The 23,742-nt window shown below is 44.5% G+C and overlaps 1 protein-coding gene across 3 annotated transcripts in view; it reads left to right on the plus strand.

The window, feature by feature from the left end:
* The window catches only part of MTCL2 (microtubule crosslinking factor 2), a 120,066-nt gene that overhangs the window by 5,374 nt on the left and 90,950 nt on the right, over nucleotides 1-23,742 (plus strand). For all 3 annotated transcript variants that reach the window (XM_069752127.1, XM_069752129.1, XM_069752128.1), the window contains exon 2: nucleotides 12,737-12,961. In XM_069752127.1, coding sequence (XP_069608228.1) covers nucleotides 12,737-12,961 — 225 coding nt within the window. The remainder of the gene's footprint in view (nucleotides 1-12,736; nucleotides 12,962-23,742) is intronic.

The raw sequence follows: 23,742 nt of genomic DNA on the forward strand, positions 1-23,742 counted from the left end.
CCTAGCCACAGTGACGGTATGGTGTAACGCTCTCTATGTGTCTTGTACAGAGCGTTGGAGATGTGTCCCACCCTAGCCACAGTGACGGTATGGTGTAACGCTCTCTATGTGTCTTGTACAGAGCGTTGGAGATGTGTCCCACCCTAGCCACAGTGACGGTATGGTGTAACGCTCTCTATGTGTCTTGTACAGAGCGTTGGAGATGCGTCCCACCCTAGCCACAGTGACGGTATGGTGTAACGCTCTCTATGTGTCTTGTACAGAGCGTTGGAGATGCGTCCCACCCTAGCCACAGTGACGGTATGGTGTAACGCTCTCTATGTGTCTTGTACAGAGCGTTGGAGATGTGTCCCACCCTAGCCACAGTGACGGTATGGTGTAACGCTCTCTATGTGTCTTGTACAGAGCGTTGGAGATGCGTCCCACCCTAGCCACAGTGACGGTATGATGTAACGCTCTCTATGTGTCTTGTACAGAGCGTTGGAGATGCATCCCACCCTAGCCACAGTGACGGTATGGTGTAACGCTCTCTATGTGTCTTGTACAGAGCGTTGGAGATGTGTCCCACCCTAGCCACAGTGACAATATGATGTTACTCTCTATGTGTCTTGTACTGCGCTTCAGGGATGCGTCCCACCCTAGCCACAGTGACGGTATGGTGTTACACTCTCTATGTGTCTTGTACAGAGCGTTGGAGATTTGTCCCACCCTAGCCACAGTGACGGTATGGTGTTACACTCTCTATGTGTCTTGTACAGAGCGTTGGAGATGCGTCCCACCCTAGCCACAGTGACGGTATGGTGTTACACTCGCTATGTGTCTTGTACTGAGCGTCGGGGATGCATCCCACCCTAGCCACAGTGACGGTATGGTGTAACACTCTCTATGTGTCTTGTACAGAGCGTTGGAGATGCGTCCCACCCTAGCCACAGTGACGGTATGGTGTTACACTCGCTATGTGTCTTGTACTGAGCGTCGGGGATGCATCCCACCCTAGCCACAGTGACGGTATGGTGTAACACTCTCTGTGTCTTGTACAGAGCGTTGGAGATGTGTCCCACCCTAGCCACAGTGACGGTATGGTGTTACACTCGCTATGTGTCTTGTACTGAGCGTCGGGGATGCATCCCACCCTAGCCACAGTGACGGTATGGTGTAACACTCTCTATGTGTCTTGTACAGAGCGTTGGAGATGCGTCCCACCCTAGCCACAGTGACGGTATGGTGTAACGCTCTCTATGTGTCTTGTACAGAGCGTTGGAGATGCGTCCCACCCTAGCCACAGTGACGGTATGGTGTAACACTCTCTATGTGTCTTGTACAGAGCGTTGGAGATGCGTCCCACCCTAGCCACAGTGACGGTATGGTGTTACACTCGCTATGTGTCTTGTACTGAGCGTCGGGGATGCATCCCACCCTAGCCACAGTGACGGTATGGTGTAACGCTCTCTATGTGTCTTGTACAGAGCGTTGGAGATGCGTCCCACCCTAGCCACAGTGACGGTATGGTGTAACACTCTCTATGTGTCTTGTACAGAGCGTTGGAGATGCGTCCCACCCTAGCCACAGTGACGGTATGGTGTAACACTCTCTATGTGTCTTGTACAGAGCGTTGGAGATGCGTCCCACCCTAGCCACAGTGACGGTATGGTGTAACGCTCTCTATGTGTCTTGTACAGAGCGTTGGAGATGTGTCCCACCCTAGCCACAGTGACGGTATGGTGTAACGCTCTCTATGTGTCTTGTACAGAGCGTTGGAGATGTGTCCCACCCTAGCCACAGTGACGGTATGGTGTAACGCTCTCTGTGTCTTGTACAGAGCGTTGGAGATGTGTCCCACCCTAGCCACAGTGACGGTGTGATGTTACACTCTCTGGGTAATGGACAGAGCTTCTCGTGGTGCAGTGAACGTTGCCGGTTGGACTACATGCCTGCAGGAGGTTGTGTGTCCCTCAGGCGTGTTGTGTCAGCTGTCTGCTGAGCCTGTGCACCAGGTGTCTCCACTGGTGTTTTCTGAGGACAAGTGTGAACGTTCACACCATGTTTGGAGTTAGTGAAAAATGTTATAATGTTGGAAATAGGCGGGCACAGCCCAGAGAGAAGATAAGAATGAGTGGCTGGCAGTGCAGATCGGTGATGTGTGCCGGACAGTGGGCTGGCGAAGCCCTGACTAGTATCGAGCGCCACATTTTGTGGATGGTGGATGCTGTTAACAATTGCTGCAGTCATTGGGCTGAGTTCACACATTGCGGCCACCATGCTATTTGCAAGTTGGCACAAATTTTAAACAGTTTGCAGCTAAAAGCAGGTTTTGCAGTATGTGTTGCGTTTTTTTGCAGACGGTAGTGGCCAAGGTGAGGAGGTGCAAATATCGGCTGATCCATGACCTGCTCTGTACCCCTCAGTGGTTAGATCTCTCCATGGTTTGGGGTGACATGGCACTGCGGACCCTTTGTGTAGTCACTGTCCTGTGTACAAACATTGTATAGAAGTTACTCAGGTGGCACTGTACTGGAGCGCGTTATTATCGCTAGTTAATATCCTCTGGTTTAGCCCCGACGTATTGTCTTCCTTCAGCAGCATCGCTTACCAATTGTTTCCATGCTTCCCTTTGTGGAGCTGTATTTCCCCTGTATACTGGCTGATCTCACCACTATTAGTTTTTAGGGTGTCATGCACACAGTCATGTTTTGGATCTAAATTAAATATACAGTAGTTCCCATAGAAATCGATGCTGTCATGCATATTTTTCTTTAATTTGTCTTTACGTAGAAAAGGATAAATAAAAAAATAATAAGCAAATAGCTGTGGAATGTTCCGTTGCATGTCATATTATAGAGCACTCACTCCCAAAATCATTGTTCATTGGCCACCAACAATATTCATACAAACAAGATCTAAAACATATGTAATATAAATGTTTGTCTACATTTTGAGGCGTTTTGTGTTCTTTTTCTCTTTTTTTATGCTTGGGTTGCTAATGGGGTTTCGCTAAAAACATTGCACCGTTTGCTTTCTGTAGCCCCCATGCTGCACTGGCTGTGGATTGAGTTAAAGCCATTGTCTGGGACTTTTATATTGATGGCTTATCCCAAGGGCTTGTGCACATGACCGTATTTTTGGTCAAATTGTGATCCGACAAAAGACCAATGCTATTCTATGGGGCCGTGCACATGGCTGACATTTATTTTTTCTTTGACAGGGCTGGCCCAAGGAAAAAATTGCAGCGTGCCCGAGTATGATCTGGTATTTGGATTGCATTCGGCCATGCAAGTCAGTGTAACATTCGATTGCACTCAGATGACATTGAGTGCAGTCCAGTTTCCATTGACTGACACAATGGAGAAGATGGAGACATTTTTTTCCTCCATCTTTTCCTTGTTTGAGAGAAGTGGATCAGAGTGTGATTTGCAGAATTGACCTGATTCCTGTAAGATGAGAGAATGTATATGCTGGTGTGACCTTGGCCTTATGATAGGCCATCAATATCTGATTGGTTGGGGTACCACACCTGGCCCCCCGCCTATCAGCTGTTCCTAGTGGCGGCCGAATAGGCTCAGTTGCAGCGCTGCAGAGCACAGTTCCCTCAGCCAAGTGCTGCACGTCCGCCCCCTATTCAGATTGAATACGGTCTGAGGGGGGAACGTGTAACTTTCTCTGAGCTCCTCTCATCTGCTTTATAATTATAGACGACATCAAACCAAAGATGAATGTACAGGGAGACAAAGTCTGTAAAAGCAAAACGGTGCCGAATGTTTAATGAAACCCAATTGTAAAAAAATATTTTTAGCCTCAAGTACATATTAATATATTTTTCTTTTAGAGAGGTTGTCTAGTACTGGGACAACCCCTTTACAATCTGAATGTTTGCCCCCATGAAAATTAAACCACTTCTATTCACTTGCCATGGCGCGCTGTTCCAGCAGTGTCAACAGTCGCTCTCCTGCGTTACGCGTGAGGTTTTTACGTCACTTGAGTGCCGCGCCCAATCAACACTTGTCAACACAGTGATCACAAGGAAATGAGAGCTGCGGCTGGCCACTCACTTCCTCTTGATTACTTATATGTCCGAACACGAGGACAATGACACCCGCTGAGTGCATGGCTCATGTGACACAACACCCTCCCGTGAGCTGCTGGAGAGCAAGTGCTGACACTGCTGGAACAGCATAGGCACGGTAAGGGAGTATAAGTGTTTTTAGTTTAACAGGGCAAGCATTCAGATTGAGTGGACAACCCCTTTAAAAAAATTGTCCTGAAATGACTCAGTTGATGGCCCAATTGAGTTATTATTGTGTCATCTAATCAGCATCTTTGTCATGCTTCTGACTTGGCTGTGACATCTATGGCAGGAGCCTTGGTAGCTTGCAGGTCTATGCTTACGTTGTACGTGTTGGATGACGCTTCCACTCCAGGATTACCTGCCCTTTTTCTTTCAGTTCTGTGCTCATTTTTCACTGCTTACTTTCAAAACTGTCCATTCATCTACCCTGTGCTCTGGGATTGGATCACTTTCTATATACAGACGCCACACACAGGATGTTCTCCCCCCCGCTTGGTGCTTTCTGTCATAATTGCTTCCAGATGACTTCTGGAGCTTGGGACAGTGTGCGACCCGAAACTCTCACACAGCCCCTCTGTGTCTTTTTCATATTTCCATGAAGTAACCCGGAAACAACAGTAATTCCAAGTGTATGTATAAATATCTGTTCCTGCGTTTTACGTGATAGTGGATTTGGATTTGTCTTAAGCGCGACATGTTGCGTTAAGGCTCGGTCACACTGGCGTATAATACGGAGGAGTGCAATGCACTCTGATCAATGTTAAATGAGTCAGTGCTAATCTCAAATTGGACTGAGAGAAAAATCGCAACATGCTACGATTGCGAGAATTCTATCGCACTCGCCAATGCAAGTCAGTGGTTGCGAGAAAAAATTGCACAGCGCACAGACCATGCATTTTGCATCCATTTTTACGCACATATCTCAAAGGAAACCCGACATTTCATCAGCCAAGTACAGTAAATTCACAATCCGAACAGTTCAAATAGAATAGAGATATAAAATAGATGTAATGTAGAAATTTAAAGGGAATCTGTCACCCCAAAAGTGGCCTATAAACTAAGGCCACCGACATCAGGGGCTTATCTACAGCATTCTGTAATGCTGTAGATAAGCCCCCGATGTAACCTGAAAGAGGAGAAAAACACGTTATATTATACTCACCCAGGGGCAGTCCGGGTCCAATCCGACGGGCGTCGCGGTCCGGAGCCTCCTATCTTCATACGATGACGACGTCGTCTTGCTGCAGCTTCTGCGCAGGCGTACTTTGTCTGCCCTGCTGAGGGCAAAGTACTGCAAAGCGCAGGCGCCGGGAAAGGTATTGTGCACTGCAGTACTTAGAATACATTATAACACCTGCTTGACAAATGATTTCAAAATGTTGGCCTGCTGAAATGTATGTTCAGTAAATGCACTCAAAACTTGGTTGGGGCTCCTTTTGCATCAATTACTCCCATCATTGTGGCGTGGCATGGAAGTGATCAGCCTGTGGCACTGCTGAGGTGCTATGGAAGCCCAGGTTGCAAATGATAGCAGCTCTCAGCTCCTCCGCATTGTTTGGTCTGGTGTCTCTCATCATCCTCTTGACAATGCCCCATAGATTTTCTATGGGGTTAAGGTCAGGCGAGTGCACTCTATGAACAGCCAGCTTCTGGGCAGCACGGTGGCTCAGTGGTTAGCACTGCAGCCTTGCAGTGCTGGGGTCCTGGGTTCAAATCCCACCAAGGACAACATCTGCAAAGAGTTTGTAAGGTGTCCCCATGTTTGCGTGGGCTCCCTCCGGGTTCTCCTGTTTCCTCCCACATTCCAAAGACATACTGATAGGGAATCTAGATTGTAAACTCCATCAAGGACAGTGATGACAATGTGTGCAAACTTTAAAGCGCTGCTGAATATGTTAGTGCTATATAACAAATAAAGATTATTATTTAGCAATGATCTTTTGTGGCTTACCCTCCTTGTGGAGTGTGTCAATAACTGCCTTCTGGACATCTCTCAAGTCAGCAGTCTTCCCCATGATTGTGGACCCTACTGAAACAGACTAAGGGACCTTTTTAAACGCTTAGGAAGTCTTCTCAGGTGTTTTTTTTGTTTAATTATTCTAATTTACTGAGATAGTGACTTCTGGGTTTTCATTGGCTGTAAAAGCCATAATCATCAACATTAACAGAAATTATGAAATAGATCACTCTGTTTGTAATGACTATATAATATGAGTTTCACTTTTTGTATTGAAGAACTGAAATTAACTTTTTCATGATATTCTAATTTAGTGAGAAGCATCTGTAATTAAAGAGTGTAAAAGATGACAAAAACACATTGCATACGCATGTCATATGGAATAAGGTTGAGAAAAATCGCATTATAGTCACATGGCACTCATACTACTTTTCTAGATTAACATAGGACCAATCTTTTTATTTTTAATTTTTATACACTAGTGTGACTCTAGCTTTAAAGTGAACCTGTCACCAGGAATAACGCTGTTGGTCCACAAATTAACTCCATATCTGCTGGTTAATAGTGTTATTTCTGGTGACGGGGTCTCTAAGATACTTGTTGAAAATAGCTTTATATAGCGGTGTATTGTAAAGAGAAGCATCTTCTTGCCAGAGGTTTCTGTAGGCGCACACTAGCAACATGTGCCTGTCTGTGTGTACAGTGTATACACAGGGCAGATGGGCACTGGTTTACTGTGCCTGGCACACTTCTTCCTGCTTAATTAGTCTATTGACAATTTAGGGACATGGACGTCATAAAGCCCCAGGAAAGCATTGTAATGGAGATAATGCTATTACCGATGTTCCTCAGTGTTTGCTGTCATTGGAAAGATGGTGTATAAAAAGGGTGTACTGGGATTTGGTTTCTCTGGGCTCCTGTACAGGTTGTGATATCTGAGGAGTTAGGTAGTGATGAAACCAAGCAGTGAGGGGGCTCAATAGGAAATCTGTGATCCCAGGGCTCCGCGAAGACCCTAGTGAGACCCCCTGCGCTCCACTCTGCGGAGGCTCTCCCGGGCAGGAGCTAAGCGCCATTGCTTGACAAGTTTCGGAGCATTTTCCTTCTTCTTTTTTCTCAACGATTGTAGGGGGTTCCAAACCCGCACTAATCTGAGCGACCTGTTAGGTAGTGCCTATCATATTAATAAGAAAGTAAATGATAGGTACTCATTCAGTAAATGCTTACATTCCCCACAATATAACAATGTGAACGATCTGTTTTAGAACTTTGTAATGTGCCGCTCCTCTGTTGTTCTTTATTTATGAAGAAACTGACAACTTGGAAGTTGGAGCTTCGCGTTGTCTACGCAGTGCTGACATTGTCACTTTGGATAATGGTGACACATAGCCATCAGGGGGAATAACTGAGGAACAACACAGGTTTATAAGATGATCCAAAATTGTTAGTTTATTGGGAATTCAAGTGTAAATGAATCTCTAGTAGAGCTGTTTGTTATTCTATATTAGCCTGCAACAAAGGGTAATCATGTCCTTCTGTAGGGATGCAGGATTCCTCTTAGACCCTGTAGACTCGTATATCTTGCCTATGGGCCACTGTCCTCCTCCTCCATATATTGCTGAATGTAAATAACTAGTGGAGTATCCCACCTTCTGCTCTCTGCCCATGACCTCGTTCTATGGCTCCTTCTAGCAATCACACTTCCTTCCTGAGCTTTGTATATGATCTCATGTACTTGAAAGCTTCCATCATGCCCTCCTCTTTCCTCATGCTAGTTAGACATGGGGGGATGCATTTTTCCTCTGTTTGTGGTGCTCAGCATTTTTCTCCTCAGTCTTTGAACTTTTCTATTAATTCTCAAGATCTGAGGCATGAAGTCTTGTTTTTAGCTCTTGTAATAATCGGGGAGGAGGTCATTCTTTGCCATCAACTTTTTTAGAAAGTCAAAGCTATTATTAGTTTAGACTATGCAGTGATTTTGCTATTGTGTTGTATATTACACTATATCTCCTGTACATTGTATGGGATACAAATTGAATTGTATATGTCATCATTTCAGATTCTTCTTGGTGGTCCAGCAACACACAATCAGCCCCCCCATCATACACCCCTATATCTCTAAGATGCTCCTTAATGCAATGCAGGCTGGGCTGATATAAAACCCATTAACAGATTTACATTGGGGAGACAGGTTATATAAGGAGAACATTTCTCGCCACACAATCCTCCTCTTCGAATTTAAATATGCAAATTGTCTTTAGAGAAAAAGGGGAATGGACCTAAAGTGCCACCTATTGGATGTAGTAATCCGCATAATTAACAAGCCTTGCCACATGACATGGGATAAGAAGATTAAACAGGAACTCCATTTGCAGTCGCTTGTTTCTGGATATTTGCCACTCATCAGTGCAAAGCATGAGATCTGATTTGGTTAATTGAGAGGCCTATGACATGGAGTCTAGGCTAAGCTTTTAAAAGATTATTAATAAAACAAAAACGTTAATTATCCCCCATCCATGGGATAGAGGATAACTTGCTGAGAGACTGACTTGTGGGACCCCCATAATCCCAAAATTGGGGCTGTTGAGCCCAGAGAATGGGGCTGTGCAACCATGTTTTGAATGAAGCGCCGGTGTACATTCAGTCTCTACTCTATTTATTGTCAATGGGACTTCCAGAAACAGCTAATGGAGCTCTGCTTTGTCAAACAGTCCCAAAGACTGAGACCATTCATGTGCTCTTCTACTCCCAAGATAAGGCTGCAGAACCTCAATTTCAGAATCTTTGGGGTTCCCAGCAGTCTGACCCTCAACGATCCGCAAGCTAACATGAATCCATTGGCTAGGGTCAACTTCTGATTTTAGGACTGACCTTTTAATTGGAATGGTCTGCCAATAATAAATGCTACATTTTCCTGAAGGGTAAGTATATGGCCAAGTGAATCTCCTTTCTGTGACCAAATATGTGCACAAGTTGAGTATTTGCTGATTTTTCTGCAGCAAAAATCAGATTGTTGGCAGGAAAAATGCTGTGTAAAATACGCATGTGGAGTATTTCCCCCCCATTCCCATGCATTTGAATGGGTGCAAAATGCTGATATAATTGATATGTTGCAGGTTTAAAAATCTGCTTTGATAACTCAAATGCCAAGCTGAATGTGCAACGAGACTTCAGAAATTTCACTCACTGCTGGTACCTTGTACCCCTACATTCCCCCCCCCCCCACCCATCACAGAAAAATCCAGTGTGTGAACAAGCCCTTATGTGGTTTAACTCATTGTTGTATGAAATGCATATTCACTGTAGGAAGCCTATAAATTTCCTATCACTAGATGCAATTTTACTTAGAGCCGAACGTGCCATGTATAGCAATGATATAGTGCTGTGGATAAGAGGTCTCGATGAATGGGACGTGTACGGTTAGATATTTTTAATTTTCCTGCCTGATGGTAAAGGATCACCAGCGGGTACAATTGTGCCATGCGTTGGTATTGAATTAGATAATGTACCAGTCGTGACTTGTATTGTTCAAGATTATTGCACCTGATTTTATTATATATACCCCGCTTTACATGTAAAGCGCCATGGAATAAATGGCGCTATAATAATAAATAATAATAATAATTAGTCTTCATAACCAGGAAAGAGCCGGGGTTATGTCTGCTTTGGAAATGGCACCATCTGCCTTTTGAACACATGCCCATTGACCCTAGTAGATATCCTCACATTTCTCCACTACAAGTTTTGACTTGTTTTCATATGATAAGCTTCCTCCATAATCGTTTTTGTTGAGAATCTATGCAGGATAGTATCTGTATATGTTAGTGCTGCCATCAGCCATCAGGAGGCAGGATGGTGAGGAGCGTGATGGTACGGAGCGAAGGACAAACTTCGGAATAGTCACGTCTTCTCTACATTCCATACAAAGCCTCAATATTTCTAGTATGTATGGATTATGCCAGTGTTGAGGTCTCCAAAATATTGGTACCACGTCACCTTTAGGAAAAGACTTTCTCATCTGTTCTATCAAAATATCCTATTGACTAACTGACCAAATCCAGGAGCTTCTGTACAGTGCCACCACTGATTCTGCATTAGTCCAGATGATAATTACAGATAAACCCTTTATATTTTCTTAGAGCTGTGTTCTTTTGTTGTTCCTCCTGGAAACGTGAACAAATTGAATTCTGAGTGTTACCCATCCGCATCACTGTCAACTTTGTCCCTGTACACTCTCTACAGATATGGAAAAAAATAATAATGGCCTAATGTCAAAATACTTCTGAATTTGTAAGAGGCATAACAGAGGGGCAGCACAATTCAGTTATAAGAGAATATAAAGATTAAAACTTCTATATACTATCCACGTAGAGCTTGCAGTGACGGCAACAGTTTGTCACTCTTCTTTTTCATTTTGATCATTGGGTGTAACCATGTTTACTGCCAGTGACTTTTAGGAAATAAGTATCCGTTTAGTGATCCCATCATAGTGGGTTCTCCTCCCTGTGACTTATGTAATGAAGAGTTGATGACTACAGAGCAAATGGGCAGTGGAAGTTTCAGGCTCCTTTGAATTATTTAATGGCATATTCAACAATTTTAGTGTGGTGCCAAATCCACAATAAAAAGAGTGTCCCTGTCTGGGAGGTGAGGGGCTGCCGGCCTGCGTAGGACAGCTGCCTGGGCCTCCTCTCAAGCTGTCACTTCTCCTTTTCTTGCTCCTACTCCGCCATGCATGAAGAGCCCCTTCCTGACCCTAGACTTGAATCTCTTTGTGTTTGATCATGGTTCTGTATAGAGTTCAGGTGCTTGGGAAATGGCTCGCCAACAGACATGGTAAAGCCGAGCGCAATGTGCAGAGTTGTCTTATATACAGACTTTACTGTTTGTTTGTTTTTTGTTCATGCCTGAAAAGCATCGCTCTTCTGCCATTCTTGCTTCTATTTTTTTTAATTAATTTTATGATCCATTTATCAAATGAATATGTGCTGCCTCAAATAATCCACTTGAATGAAGTGGACTTGTTGTGGGCACAGGCCTGTCAGGGGGTGGATTTGTCATGGGCACCAGAGCATATGAGTGATAGCTAGAGCTTATAACCAGTGGTGTTCTTTTGTGGTTTGATCCTCTTTTTGACCTGTACCATAAAGATGGAAAATGGTGTCCGATCACTTGGTTCTGCAACACCTTTGTTTTTGTCTGTGCCAGTTTTCATAAATGTAGTCAAGAATTCCTTGCTCTCACTAACATTTGAAAACTCATCATTAAAGTTTTTCTGTTTTCTTAAATGGGTAATATTGCAGAGTGTTTGGAAAAACTAGCAACTTTGCAATTCACTTGCTCATACTTTTTATTCTTTTATGGCTCCTTGCCGACTACATGTGTAGTGCTTACAAGCTCTTTCGGGAGAACTTGTAAATCCAGTAGTGAATCAGTCTGCTGCCATTTTTGGCTTCCAATACTGGCCAATTGTAGTGCCTTGTTGCTTCTCCAATGCAGCAGAGGCAAAGTGGTATGTATACAGCAGCATTGTGAGTGCATAGTTCTGGGCAGCGGCGCAATGATGCTGCTGGTCCAAACTGTCAGTCAAGCAGGAACCCTTGAGGCTGCCATATTGTCAAGGGACAGCTCCATAGAACTTGTTCTAGATAAGGAATAAGGTTCTGACCCATAGCTTCCCTAGAAAAAGCACCACGACCATCATCACATAGGAGTAGGTGAGCTAAATCGGTGGCCACGAGGGGTGCGTCTATCTTCATGTAGTAGTTTTATAAGAATAATGAAACAATTGGCTATTTCTGCAGCTATATACTGCAATAGATGGAGCTGCTTGTGTGATCTTTCTTTCTGGAGAGCAGATTGTCCTGATAGGTGACACTACCACTTTTAGGAGTCAATCCAATCATATATTTATGCTGTATTCACTGAATATGCCACAAATGGCTCTGATGGTAGTTGTACTTCACCCCTTGGGATTAGTTCAAGCGGACTGTGTGGCCCACAGACTGGAAACTGTTTTTCATCCCCGGTCTACAGACTGTGCTTTGTATTGCAGCTCAGCCCCAATCGCTAGAATGCGGATGCATGGTAGTACTACTAGTGATGAGCGAATATACTCGTTACTTGAGATTTCTCGAGCACGCTCGGGGGTCCTCCGAGTATTTGTTAGTGTTTGGAGATTTAGTTTTCCTCACCTCAGCTGAATGATTTACAGCTATTAGCCAGGCTAAGTACATGTGGGGGTTGCCTGGTTGCTAGGGAATCCCCACATGTAATCAAGCAGGCTAGTAGCTGTAAATCATTCAGCTGTGGCGAAAAAAACTAAATCTCCGAGCACTAAAAAATACTCGGAGGACCCCCGAGCGTGCTCGAGAAATCTCAAGTAACGAGTATATTCGCTCATCACTAAATCCTACATATGAGTTCTATTCACATTTTTCTAAAATAGCTTGCAATTTCCATACTTTGTATTTTAGATCAGTTCATGTTGGTCATATTAATTTAATATAAACATTGTTATTTGTGTGGGCGTTTTTTTTTTTTTTTTTCCCCATCGTCACTGGACATGCCACTAGGAAAATGAGACTTAAAGTAACATCTGGTTCTATTAGCTCATCAAAATGATTTCTCTACACCAAGCTGTCCCTTGATACCTACCACCGTTATAATAGTTTAAATTAAAATATTAATATGTAACCTTTTTGTTATTCATGCAGGATGAGATCGAGGAGCTGAGATCAGAGATGCTGGAAATGAGGGATGTCTACATGGAAGAAGATGTCTACCAGCTTCAGGAACTCCGGCAGCAGCTGGAGCAAGTACACAAAACCTGCCGAATCCTGCAGTACCGGCTGAAAAAGGCAGAGCGCAGAGGACTACGGGTCGCACAGACCGGACAGGTGGATAGTGAACTCGTCAGTACCCTCGAGCAAGATGTCAAGGTAATAATTAAACTTAATTGTTCGTTAGATAGTTGCATGTTTCTTCTCCAACCTCTCTGAATTTTTGGATTGATCTTTTATTCTTATTCATTTTTCCTGACTTCACCTGCTGACAGTGCATGTAGAGCGACGAAATGCTGCTAGACACTTGGCAGCTTTGTTCTGGGGAAACAAAGTATAGTGGATGTTAACCTGCTCAATGCTTGTTTGACTGAGAGACAATCTGGAATCTTGATCACAGAAAATAAAATGTTATGTATATTTTTTAGAAGTAATTTGTTTTATATAATGTACAGCAAGAAGAATGAGACTGGTTTGTGCCTAGCCAGCAATGCATTGAGAAGAGACACTAGTAGACCGTGGTGATGTCTGAAGGTGCCACCACTTTAAGGGCGCATGCACGCCATAGGAGAAGGAGCCAGCATGTCCGTGCATCACATGGATATCCATTAGTTTAAATGGGGGTATATAATGTAACAATTACCAGCAGCAGCATCTGAAAAGATGGTGCTTTATAAATATTTGTACTGCTCGCCAGGCCTTTACCACTAGGCCTTGGCTATATTGGCTCGCCTGTGAATGCTTCACGTAGCATTTTTATAATGAAACATAGCGTTATAAAGTTCCTAGTGTAAAGACTTTGACACCTAAACCACCAAGACTGTAGTTTTTATAGTTCGTGCTCTTTCTAGTTTGAAAATCACAAGATTTTCTACTTCTGTTCTGTCTCCTAACCTCTGCACTGATGTTATGTGCTTTCTCTGGGGTGGCATGTTGGCATCAACAGGCTCCTGTGCATAGAAATCTAGCTGTCTAAGGCCACGTGCACACGGTGAGTATTTGGTGAGGGGTTTTTTACCTCTGTAATTGCCAAAACCAGGAGTGGGTAAAAAAAAAAAATGCAGACTTGGTGCACATGTTTCTATTCTCGGATTGTTCCACTCCTGGTTTTGGCTTACAAATGTGGAGGTATAAAACTCGCCAAATATTCTACATGCACACGTGGACTAACAGTCTTCTATTCTTCATGCAGAAAATACTGTTTTGGAGATCAGGAGGATAGAGATAATAAGCTGGGTGTGTGTTATAAGTGTTACATGTAGACGCTGCACGCGATGTCCAGTTCTCCTCACGATTGATGTTGCTGCCTCAGTCTGACAATGAGCACAAACAGGCAGTATCAATGGCGACTATACGATGTGATTTCCTCCCGACACATTGATACATGAGGCCTCCGTGTTGTGCTGTTCTCTTGTTCTGCACTTGGTAAAGAGCGAAGTATATCGGTCTCCAGTGTATTGCAGGAAGCTGGGGCTCTGCCCTGGTTGCCTAGCAACTCTGGGCAGGCTCCGGCCTGTGTTTACATTGCTGACTTCAACCTTCCGATTTCACATGGCTCCATTTTCCATTTGCATTGCATTTCTACTGCCAGTTTCTGCTTCTTGCAATCAAAGACACTCAGTATTCGGGAGGCCGGTGCTGTGCGAACTGTCAAAGTGAAGGGCAGGACGATACTATTGAGTGAAGAAATGCATTTCTGGTGTGTGTCAATTTTGCATTGAAATGCCTTGAAATTCTACTAGTTTAATCAAAACACTGATTGTAAAGATGGCATTAATCTTCAATCATAGGTCATTTTCCATGCAGTCTCTCATTCTAAAGTTGAGGAAAGCAAATGGCCGCCATAAAGGGTTATCGCTGATCCTCTCAGATTTGCTTGAGTGTGGCGAACCACATTTTTTCCCAGCATATAATTATTAAACTATTTACACACAACCAGCACCAGATCCATGTTATAGTCTACTAGATATAAACCTTCGCTTTTGAATGTTCAGGCTTTGTTCACATGTGCATCATGGCTGCCATTTATAAGGCAGATCGCATTGATTTGTCGTACAACCGTGCTTAACGACTAACCATTGTTTTAATTTTTTTCACAAATCAATAATACACCTGAAAATAAGCAACTTTGTAATATACATACCACGAGATACGGCCTTCCCAAAACCCTGTCTGATGACAAATGCACACTTAGCAGGATGCAGCAGGCCTCCACTGATAAAGGCTAGGAGCGGCACAGGTGCAAACTACTTGATAAAAACAACCACCCCAACCAAACATTGCAGGGGTTGGCTGCCTAGCAGAAAAATTGTATGGTATGGTATGTATTTTTTCTGAGTTTTTTCTATGTTAGCTGTTTTTGATATTAGTGTTAGGACCCGCAATATTATGGGGACCCTTGACGTTGGGTTGCGGTCTTACTTTATTTTGGCCAAAATATTAAACCAATACCTCATATAGTGTATGCATTTATCATATGCATGCATTTTTTGCACTATATAATATCCTTTTCTGCAGGATGTGGCCAGGCCTCTTTATGTTGGCTAGGTTTTTCTGGGGCGTCTTTCACTGTGCGCTGCATTTTTTTAGTGCTGGGCAGCCCGCCTGTTAATACAAGGGGCGTCATCAATAGGTTGCATACAGACACTGTGCACCGCACCTATCAGTGTGACTGGCGTCCTATGTGAGTTATATCAATGTGCATTTTTTCTGCTAGGCAGCCAACCCCTGCAATGTTTGGTTGGGGTGGTTGTTTTTATCAAGTAGTTTGCACCTGTGCCGCCCCTAGCCTTTATCAGTGGAGGCCTGCTGCATCCTGCTAAGTGTGCATTTGTCATCAGACAGGGTTTTGGGAAGGCCGTATCTCGTGGTATGTATTTTTTCTGAGTTTTTTCTATGTTAGCAACTTTGTAATATATCTTATCAGAGAAATCAACTGCTTTTTTCTCTGCCAAAATTGATCAGTTATTAAAATTCTGAGGTAAAATCTGTAATCAGTGAAGACACTTTCCCATTACTGAACATTGCTGAAAAAAAAGCCACCACACAGCTCCATCAGAGGAAAAATACAAAATTATAACTCTTAGAACAGCGATGCAAAAATAATTATTTTATCTATGAAATAGTTTGTGTAAAAAGCCGCCAAAACGTAAATTATATAAATGTGATATCGCTGTAAACATACTGTCCAGAAGAATAAAGCGGCCATATAAATTTTACCACACACGGAAGAAAACAAAAAACAAATAAACAATTCCTGAATTGCTGGATTTTACCCTTCGCCACGACAGCACCCCACATGAGAGAGAGGGATCCGCCCATAGGAACAGGAAACCTACAGAATAAAAGGAGGCGGTCCCCTCTCCTCCTCAGTTTAGGTTTCCTGTTCCTACAGGGACCCGGCTTAGGGTACTTTCACACTAGCGTTTTTTGTAAATCCGTCACAATGCGTCGTTTTGCAGAAAAAACGCATCCTGCAAAAGTGCTTGCAGGATGCGTTTTTTCCCCATAGACTTCTATTGGCGACGGATTTGCACACTTCGCATCCGTCTTGCGACGGATGCGTCGTGCTTTGGCGGACCGTCGGGAAAAAAAAACCCTACATGTAACGTTTTTTTCTCCCGACGGACCGCTTTTTCCGACCGCGCATGCGCGGCCGGAACTCCGCCCCTACCTCCCCGCACATTACAATGGGGCAGCGGATGCGCCGGAAAAATGCATCCGCTGCACCCATTGTGCAAAGCGTTAAACGCTAGCGTCGGAATCTCTCCCCGACGCATTGCGACGGGGAGATTCCGACGCTAGTGTGAAAAAAGCCTTACCTACAGATGAAGAGGATCCCTGGGCCATGCACCCGCCTGCCCCGGTTTCTGTGGGAACGGCAGGGGCTGCGGTACCAGAAGCAGCGGCGGGGGAGCCCCTGCTTGCAGCCTCCCCCCTCGTCTGGCCAAACATTCACGGTCCGGGTCCGGTCACCGTAGGTCCGGCCGGCACTGTGAGGACGCGCGCGCTGCAGCGGCCGGCTTAATAGCCTCCGGCTGCCGCATGGTGAGTGAGAGCGGCGCGTCTAACCCGGAAGTCGCGGGAGCACTTCCGGGTTGGTCCGGGGAGGCAGGAGAATGGGCGGCAGTTTTAAAAATGCAGCGCTAGCGTCGGGCCGGTGTGTGTGAAATAGCTTCACCGGCCGACGAAGCGCACCTGCCCGCAGTGCAACAGCGCTCTCCCAGCAGGGAGAGAAGCACGAGGAGCAGCACAAAGAGTGGTGGCCGACCTCCAGAGAAGAGTTCTACCACCAAACGAATTCCGCCTCCAGAACCGGTACCTGTCAGCTTCACTGGGTGAGTTTTTGAAACAGTCTCTTCCTATATGCTGATATATGTTCCTCCTGTATCCTTCCTCTAGACTAAGAAAAGGACACACAAATCTAAGCATAAAGAGTGTGCTTTATGTACGCAGCCCCTCCCGGATGATTATGCCAAAAAACTGTGTGCGGAGTGTATCATGCAAACTCTACGGCAGGAAAATATCATGACTCCCTCAGATGTCAGAGCTATTATCCGAGAAGAGATGCAGGGTTTGGCGCAGACAAGTAGCGCCAGTACCCGTCAGCCTAGCAGGTCCCGGTCTCCGGTTAGTTCGGAGTCAGAGGGTGTATGTATATCTTCAGACGAAGAGGGATCTCAGCCGAGCTCATCCGAGACTGAAGGGGGACTTTGTCTTCCCAACAGTAATGTGGACAATTTAATAAAATCTGTCAGGAGCACGATGGGGTGCCCAGATGGGAAAGAAAAGAAATCAGCACAGGACATAATGTTTGCGGGGTTAGGACAGAGGAAACGTAGGTCCTTCCCCGTCATACAAACCATCAAAGATATTGTTAAAAAGGAGTGGGACAAGCAGAATAGAGGGTTTTTACCATCATCCTCTAAAAGGCGCTATCCCTTCAGCGATGAAGACCTAAACACCTGGTCAAAGGTGCCGAAAGTTGATGCTGCGGTAGCCTCCACAACCAAACAGTCGGTCCTACCAGTGGAGGATTCAGGGGTCCTGACAGACCCGCTGGACCGTAAAGCAGAAGCTTTACTAAAGAGGTCATGGGAAGTCAATACGGGGGCGTTCAGGCCCGCCATATCTAGTACCTGTACTGCAAGATCTCTACTAGTATGGACGGAGCAATTGGAGGAACAGATTAGAGGCAAAACTTCGAGGGAATCTATCCTGCTGAAATTACCTCAAATTAAAGAAGCAGTAGCATTCCTAGCTGATGCCTCAGTGGACTCGCTACGTCTTGCAGCCAGGTCAGCCGGCCTAGTCAACACAGCCCGGCGTGCACTCTGGCTAAAGAATTGGAAGGGGGACGCACAAGCTAAAGCGAAACTTTGTGCGATTCCCTGTCAGGGTGAGTTCCTTTTTGGGAAGACGCTGGATGAACTCCTGAATAAAGCAGGTGAAAGGAAGAAAGGCTTCCCTAACCAATATCTCCCATCCTACAGGAGAGCCTTCAGGAGACGCCCCTTTACTAGGAACAAGCCGCTTGAACAAAGAGAGCGATGGGAGTCGAAGGACCCAAAGCAAAAAGGTGCCTTTTTTAGCGGGTCCCATAATCCGAGACGTAAATACCGCTAACCAGGAAGTAGGCGGCAGATTAAAATTTTTTCTTCCCCAATGGGAACAGATAACATCCAGCCAGTGGATTCTGGACATTGTGCAATACGGCCTTAAATTAGAATTTGATCGAATCCCTTGGGATTCCTTCATAATAACATCTCCAAAAGGTCAGGACCAACAGAGGGCTCTAGAAATAGAGATCCTATCTCTTCTATCTAAAAAAGTCCTGATAGAAGTTCCCCAGGATCAAAAAGGGAAAGGGTTCTACTCCCCTTTATTCCTGATTAATAAACCAGATGGTTCATTTAGAACCATCATAAATCTTAAAAAATTAAATTCTTTCCTGCGTAATCATACCTTCAAAATGGAATCCATTAGTTCTACCATAAAACTCTTATTCCCTAGGTGTGTCATGGCCGGAATAGACTTAAAGGACGCCTATTACCATCTTCCCATACATGCCGAACATCAGCAGTACCTAAGGGTAGCAGTCACCCTGGAGGGAAAGGTTCGTCACTTTCAGTATGTTGCAATGCCATTTGGGCTTTCTATGGCTCCCCGCGTCTTCACTAAGGTGATACTAGAAGTGATGGCTCATCTACGCCAACGAGATACCTTGATAATACCCTACCTAGATGACTTTCTAGTGGTAGGAAGCTCTGCACTTCAATGTAAAACTCGTTTATCTAATACGATCTCGTCCCTACAGGAGTTAGGTTGGATCGTCAACTTCGAAAAATCTCGGCTGAATCCAGAAACCGTTCAGACATTTCTAGGAATCCAGCTAGACTCCGTAAGTCAGAAATGCTTTCTTCCTCAGTCAAAGAGGTTGACTATACAATCAAAGGTATCAGACGCAATACGCAAACCCTACATGACACTAAGAAAGGCCATGTCCTTACTGGGGTCATTATCATCATGTATCCCTGCTGTACCTTGGGCACAATTCCATACCCGTCAATTGCAGTACGAAGTATTGTCGGCTCAGGGGAAAGACGGTTATCTAGAAAGTAGAATAACTCTTTCCAGTAATGTCTTAGAATCACTATCCTGGTGGCTAGACATGGACCACCTATCACGGGGTGTGCCATGGATAATAGACCCGTCTAAAATAATTACCACCGACGCCAGCCCTATTGGGTGGGGAGCACATATGGAAGACAATCTGGCCCAAAATACTTGGGATCAGACAGAATTAATATGTTCCTCCAACTGGAAGGAGTTAAAAGCAATAGAATGTGCCTTATATCATTTTCTTCCGCAGATTCATGGAACAAATGTAAGAATTTACTCAGACAATTCCACCGCAGTGGCATACTTGAACCGTCAGGGTGGTACAAAGTCAGGAAGTCTGATGACCATAGCTGCAAACATCTTTCAGCTGGCAGAGGCTCATCTAACATCCTTAACAGCCCTGCACATCAAAGGTGTAGAGAACATCAGGGCAGACTACCTCAGCAGAAACGAGTTGCGTCAAGGAGAATGGACCTTAAACAAATCCATATTCAGAAGGATAACAGAAGCATGGGGGATACCACAAATCGACCTATTTGCCACAAGAGACAACCGGCAAGTACAAAGGTTCGCTTCCCTGAACACCAGGGATCACCCAGATATATTGGACTCTCTCCACCATCCTTGGCGGTTCAGACTGGCATATGCCTTTCCTCCAATGTCTCTGATTCCTCTAGTGATCAGAAAGATCAGGAGGGAACAGGCAAGAGTAATCCTCATTGCACCATTCTGGCCGAAAAGACCATGGTTCTCTTGTCTCCAGACCATGTGCCTATGCGATCCTTGGATTCTCCCATCAGACAAGGAGCTGCTGTACCAAGGCCCCTTTTTCCACCCGCAAGTGAAAGGTCTTCACTTGACGGCGTGGAATTTGAGAGGCAACTATTAAGTTCCAGAGGGTTCTCAACAGAACTAGTAAACACCCTCTTATTGAGCAGGAAAAGATCTACCACCCTAATATATAGTAGGGTATGGAATAAATTTTTAGACTTCTACACGGTACCGTTCACTAAGCAAGTTCCACTCACACCTATCCTAGAGTTCTTGCAAAAAGGCCGAGAGTTAGGACTATCTGTAAATACCTTAAGAGTTCAGGTCTCGGCATTAGGAGCCCTATATGGATGCAATATAGCAGCTAATAGGTGGATCTCCAGATTCATAAAATCTTGTGAACGTAGTAAACCGGTCCATATTCCCCGTCTACCTCCGTGGGATTTAAATCTAGTATTAGAGGCCTTAACAAGCTCTCCATTTGAACCATTAGATTCAATACCTTTAAAAATCCTAACATATAAAGTAGCCTTACTAGTAGCCCTAACCTCAGCTAGACGGGTTAGTGACATCCAGGCCCTATCAGTAGACCCACCTTTCTTACTGATATTTCATGATCGGATAGTCCTGAAACCAGACCCCTCCCTAAGGTAGCGTCCACCTACCACAGGTCACAAGAAATATTTCTCCCTTCCTTTTTTGATTCACCTGTAACTCCAGAACAACATAAGTTCCACACCTTAGATGTCAGAAGAGCCATCCTGACTTATATAGAAAGGTGTCAGACATGGAGGGAGAGTAGGGCTCTGTTTATCTCCTTTCAGGGCCACAAGAAAGGACATGGGGTCACGAGAGCTACCATATCTCGGTGGATCAGAGATGCTATCTGCTTGGCCTATACGTCAAAAGGCGAGATTCCTCCAGTGGGTATAAAAGCGCACTCAACACGAGCCATGGCTTCCTCCTGGGCGGAACAAGCAGATGTACCGATCCATTTAATATGTAAGGCTGCAACTTGGTCTACAATTTCTACCTTCTACAACCATTATAGACTTGATCTGTCCACGTCTTCTGATCTGACCTTTGGTAGAGCTGTTCTTAATACAGTAATCCCACCCAAATAATGACTCTCTGAAAATCTCTCATGTGGGGTGCTGTCGTGGCGAAGGGTAAAAAGCCGGATTACGTACCGGTAATGCTCTTTTAATGAGTCCACGACAGCACCCATGTATTACCCTCCCTAAATTATGCACAGCTCTTTCCTTTAAGGTCACAAATAATGGTTGTATAGAGTTAAGAAATTTATGTGACTGAATAAGAATGAATACTAACACTTTTGCGGTTCCCTTTTTATACTCTGTAACTAAACTGAGGAGGAGAGGGGACCGCCTCCTTTTATTCTGTAGGTTTCCTGTTCCTATGGGCGGATCCCTCTCTCTCATGTGGGGTGCTGTCGTGGACTCATTAAAAGAGCATTACCGGTACGTAATCCGGCTTTTTCTTCTTTTGGACTCCTAAACCTCAGAATAGAAGGTCATCAAAAACCGTCAACAAGCTCTCACAGAAATATGGACAAATTATAGCTCTCAAAATGTGGCAATGCAAAAACTTATTTTTGCACAAAAAAGTGTCTTTTAGGGTATGGTTCCAAGTTCAGGAAACCTTCAGTATCGGCCGCAGCGTCCAGCATAATGGAGGGAATTTTATGAAATCCTGTCTCCACTATGTGCGCATGGCCATATCCGGACATGCGGTGCGTTTTTATAGACCGCAGCATGCCTATTATCTTGCGGAGACGCTCCGTCTTCTCAAGAATAATACCACAGTTAATGAATACAATGCGGTGATTCCTCTTGGCTCATTGAACACATCTGGAATCACCGCACGTACAGCAGGGGGCGACTCTTTGGGTGGAGCAGGTTATCCTGGAAATTGACCATGTCAAGAAGGGGTTAATCTGTAACCTACCTGTTTTAAGTAGCTCCTCCGGTAATAGGAGGCATTCTATACAATATATGGCCATTCACAAAGACCGTGTTCTTCGAAGTCTCATCTGCCATTTCTTACTTCAGCGCTTCTGGTATCTAAGCTGCACTAGTGAAGCACATCTTCCTACATATGAACGGAGGAGAAGGAACCTGGCACCATGATTATGCCCCGTTCAATCTGCAGGCACCATGTTAGAGCAGGGTGAGTGGAGGAGGTTAATATATGTTTTTGTGAGAAAAGATTCAGTATAACTTGTGTTTTAATGATTCAATCCTCTGCTGTTTCTGGGATTTTGGGTCCAGTGGGCGGTCGTATTAGTGATTGATGGCTGTCTTTGCATAAGTGTGGATACAGAGACAGCTGTCAGTCAATCAATGTTATTCAGTGACGCAGAGCAAAGCTGCAATTTTTTTCCTTCTTGTCATGCCGATGCGGCATGAGAAAACAGTGCCATCATGCTGCGAGTGCCTGTGATGATCGGATCGCACTCGCCCATTCAAGTCTTTGGGTGCGAGTGAAAAATTGAACTGCATTCGGATGTCATCCAAGTGCAGTCTGATGTACTTGCACTTAGTCAATGGAGAAGATGGAGAAATTTTGTTCTCCGTCCTCTCCGCACCTGTGCTGCAATTCTCTCAAGAAAAAGAATTTGATGACACTAATGTGACACTCAGATGAAACTGTGATATAGTTTGATCCGAATGTCAGTAGTATAATAAGTCCGATTTTCTTGCAAGAGAGAATATTCGCTCGCGTGACCCCCAGCCTTACACTTACAGAAACCTGCTGTTGAGCATGTGCAGTGGAACGCTGTGCTGCTGTGACCTGGAGAGAGCTTGACAATACAGGTCCTTCTCAAAAAATTAGCATATAGTGTTAAATTTCATTATTTACCATAATGTAATGATTACAATTAAACTTTCATATATTATAGATTCATTATCCACCAACTGAAATTTGTCAGGTCTTTTATTGTTTTAATACTGATGATTTTGGCATACAACTCCTGATAACCCAAAAAACCTGTCTCAATAAATTAGCATATCAAGAAAAGGTTCTCTAAACGACCTATTACCCTAATCTTCTGAATCAACAAATTAACTCTAAACACATGCAAAAGATACCTGAGGCTTTTATAAACTCCCTGCCTGGTTCATTACTCAAAACCTCCATCATGGGTAAGACTAGCGACCTGACAGATGTCAAGAAGGCCATCATTGACACCCTCAAGCAAGAGGGTAAGACCCAGAAAGAAATTTCTCAACAAATAGGCTGTTCCCAGAGTGCTGTATCAAGGCACCTCAATGGTAAGTCTGTTGGAAGGAAACAATGTGGCAGAAAACGCTGTACAACGAGAAGAGGAGACCGGACCCTGAGGAAGATTGTGGAGAAGGACCGATTCCAGACCTTGGGGAACCTGAGGAAGCAGTGGACTGAGTCTGGTGTGGAAACATCCAGAGCCACCGTGCACAGGCGTGTGCAGGAAATGGGCTACAGGTGCCGCATTCCCCAGGTAAAGCCACTTTTGAGCTACAGAGAAGCAGCACTGGACTGTTGCT

Source organism: Ranitomeya imitator, chromosome 2 (genome assembly GCF_032444005.1).
Source record: "Ranitomeya imitator isolate aRanImi1 chromosome 2, aRanImi1.pri, whole genome shotgun sequence".
NCBI lineage: Eukaryota > Metazoa > Chordata > Amphibia > Anura > Dendrobatidae > Ranitomeya > Ranitomeya imitator.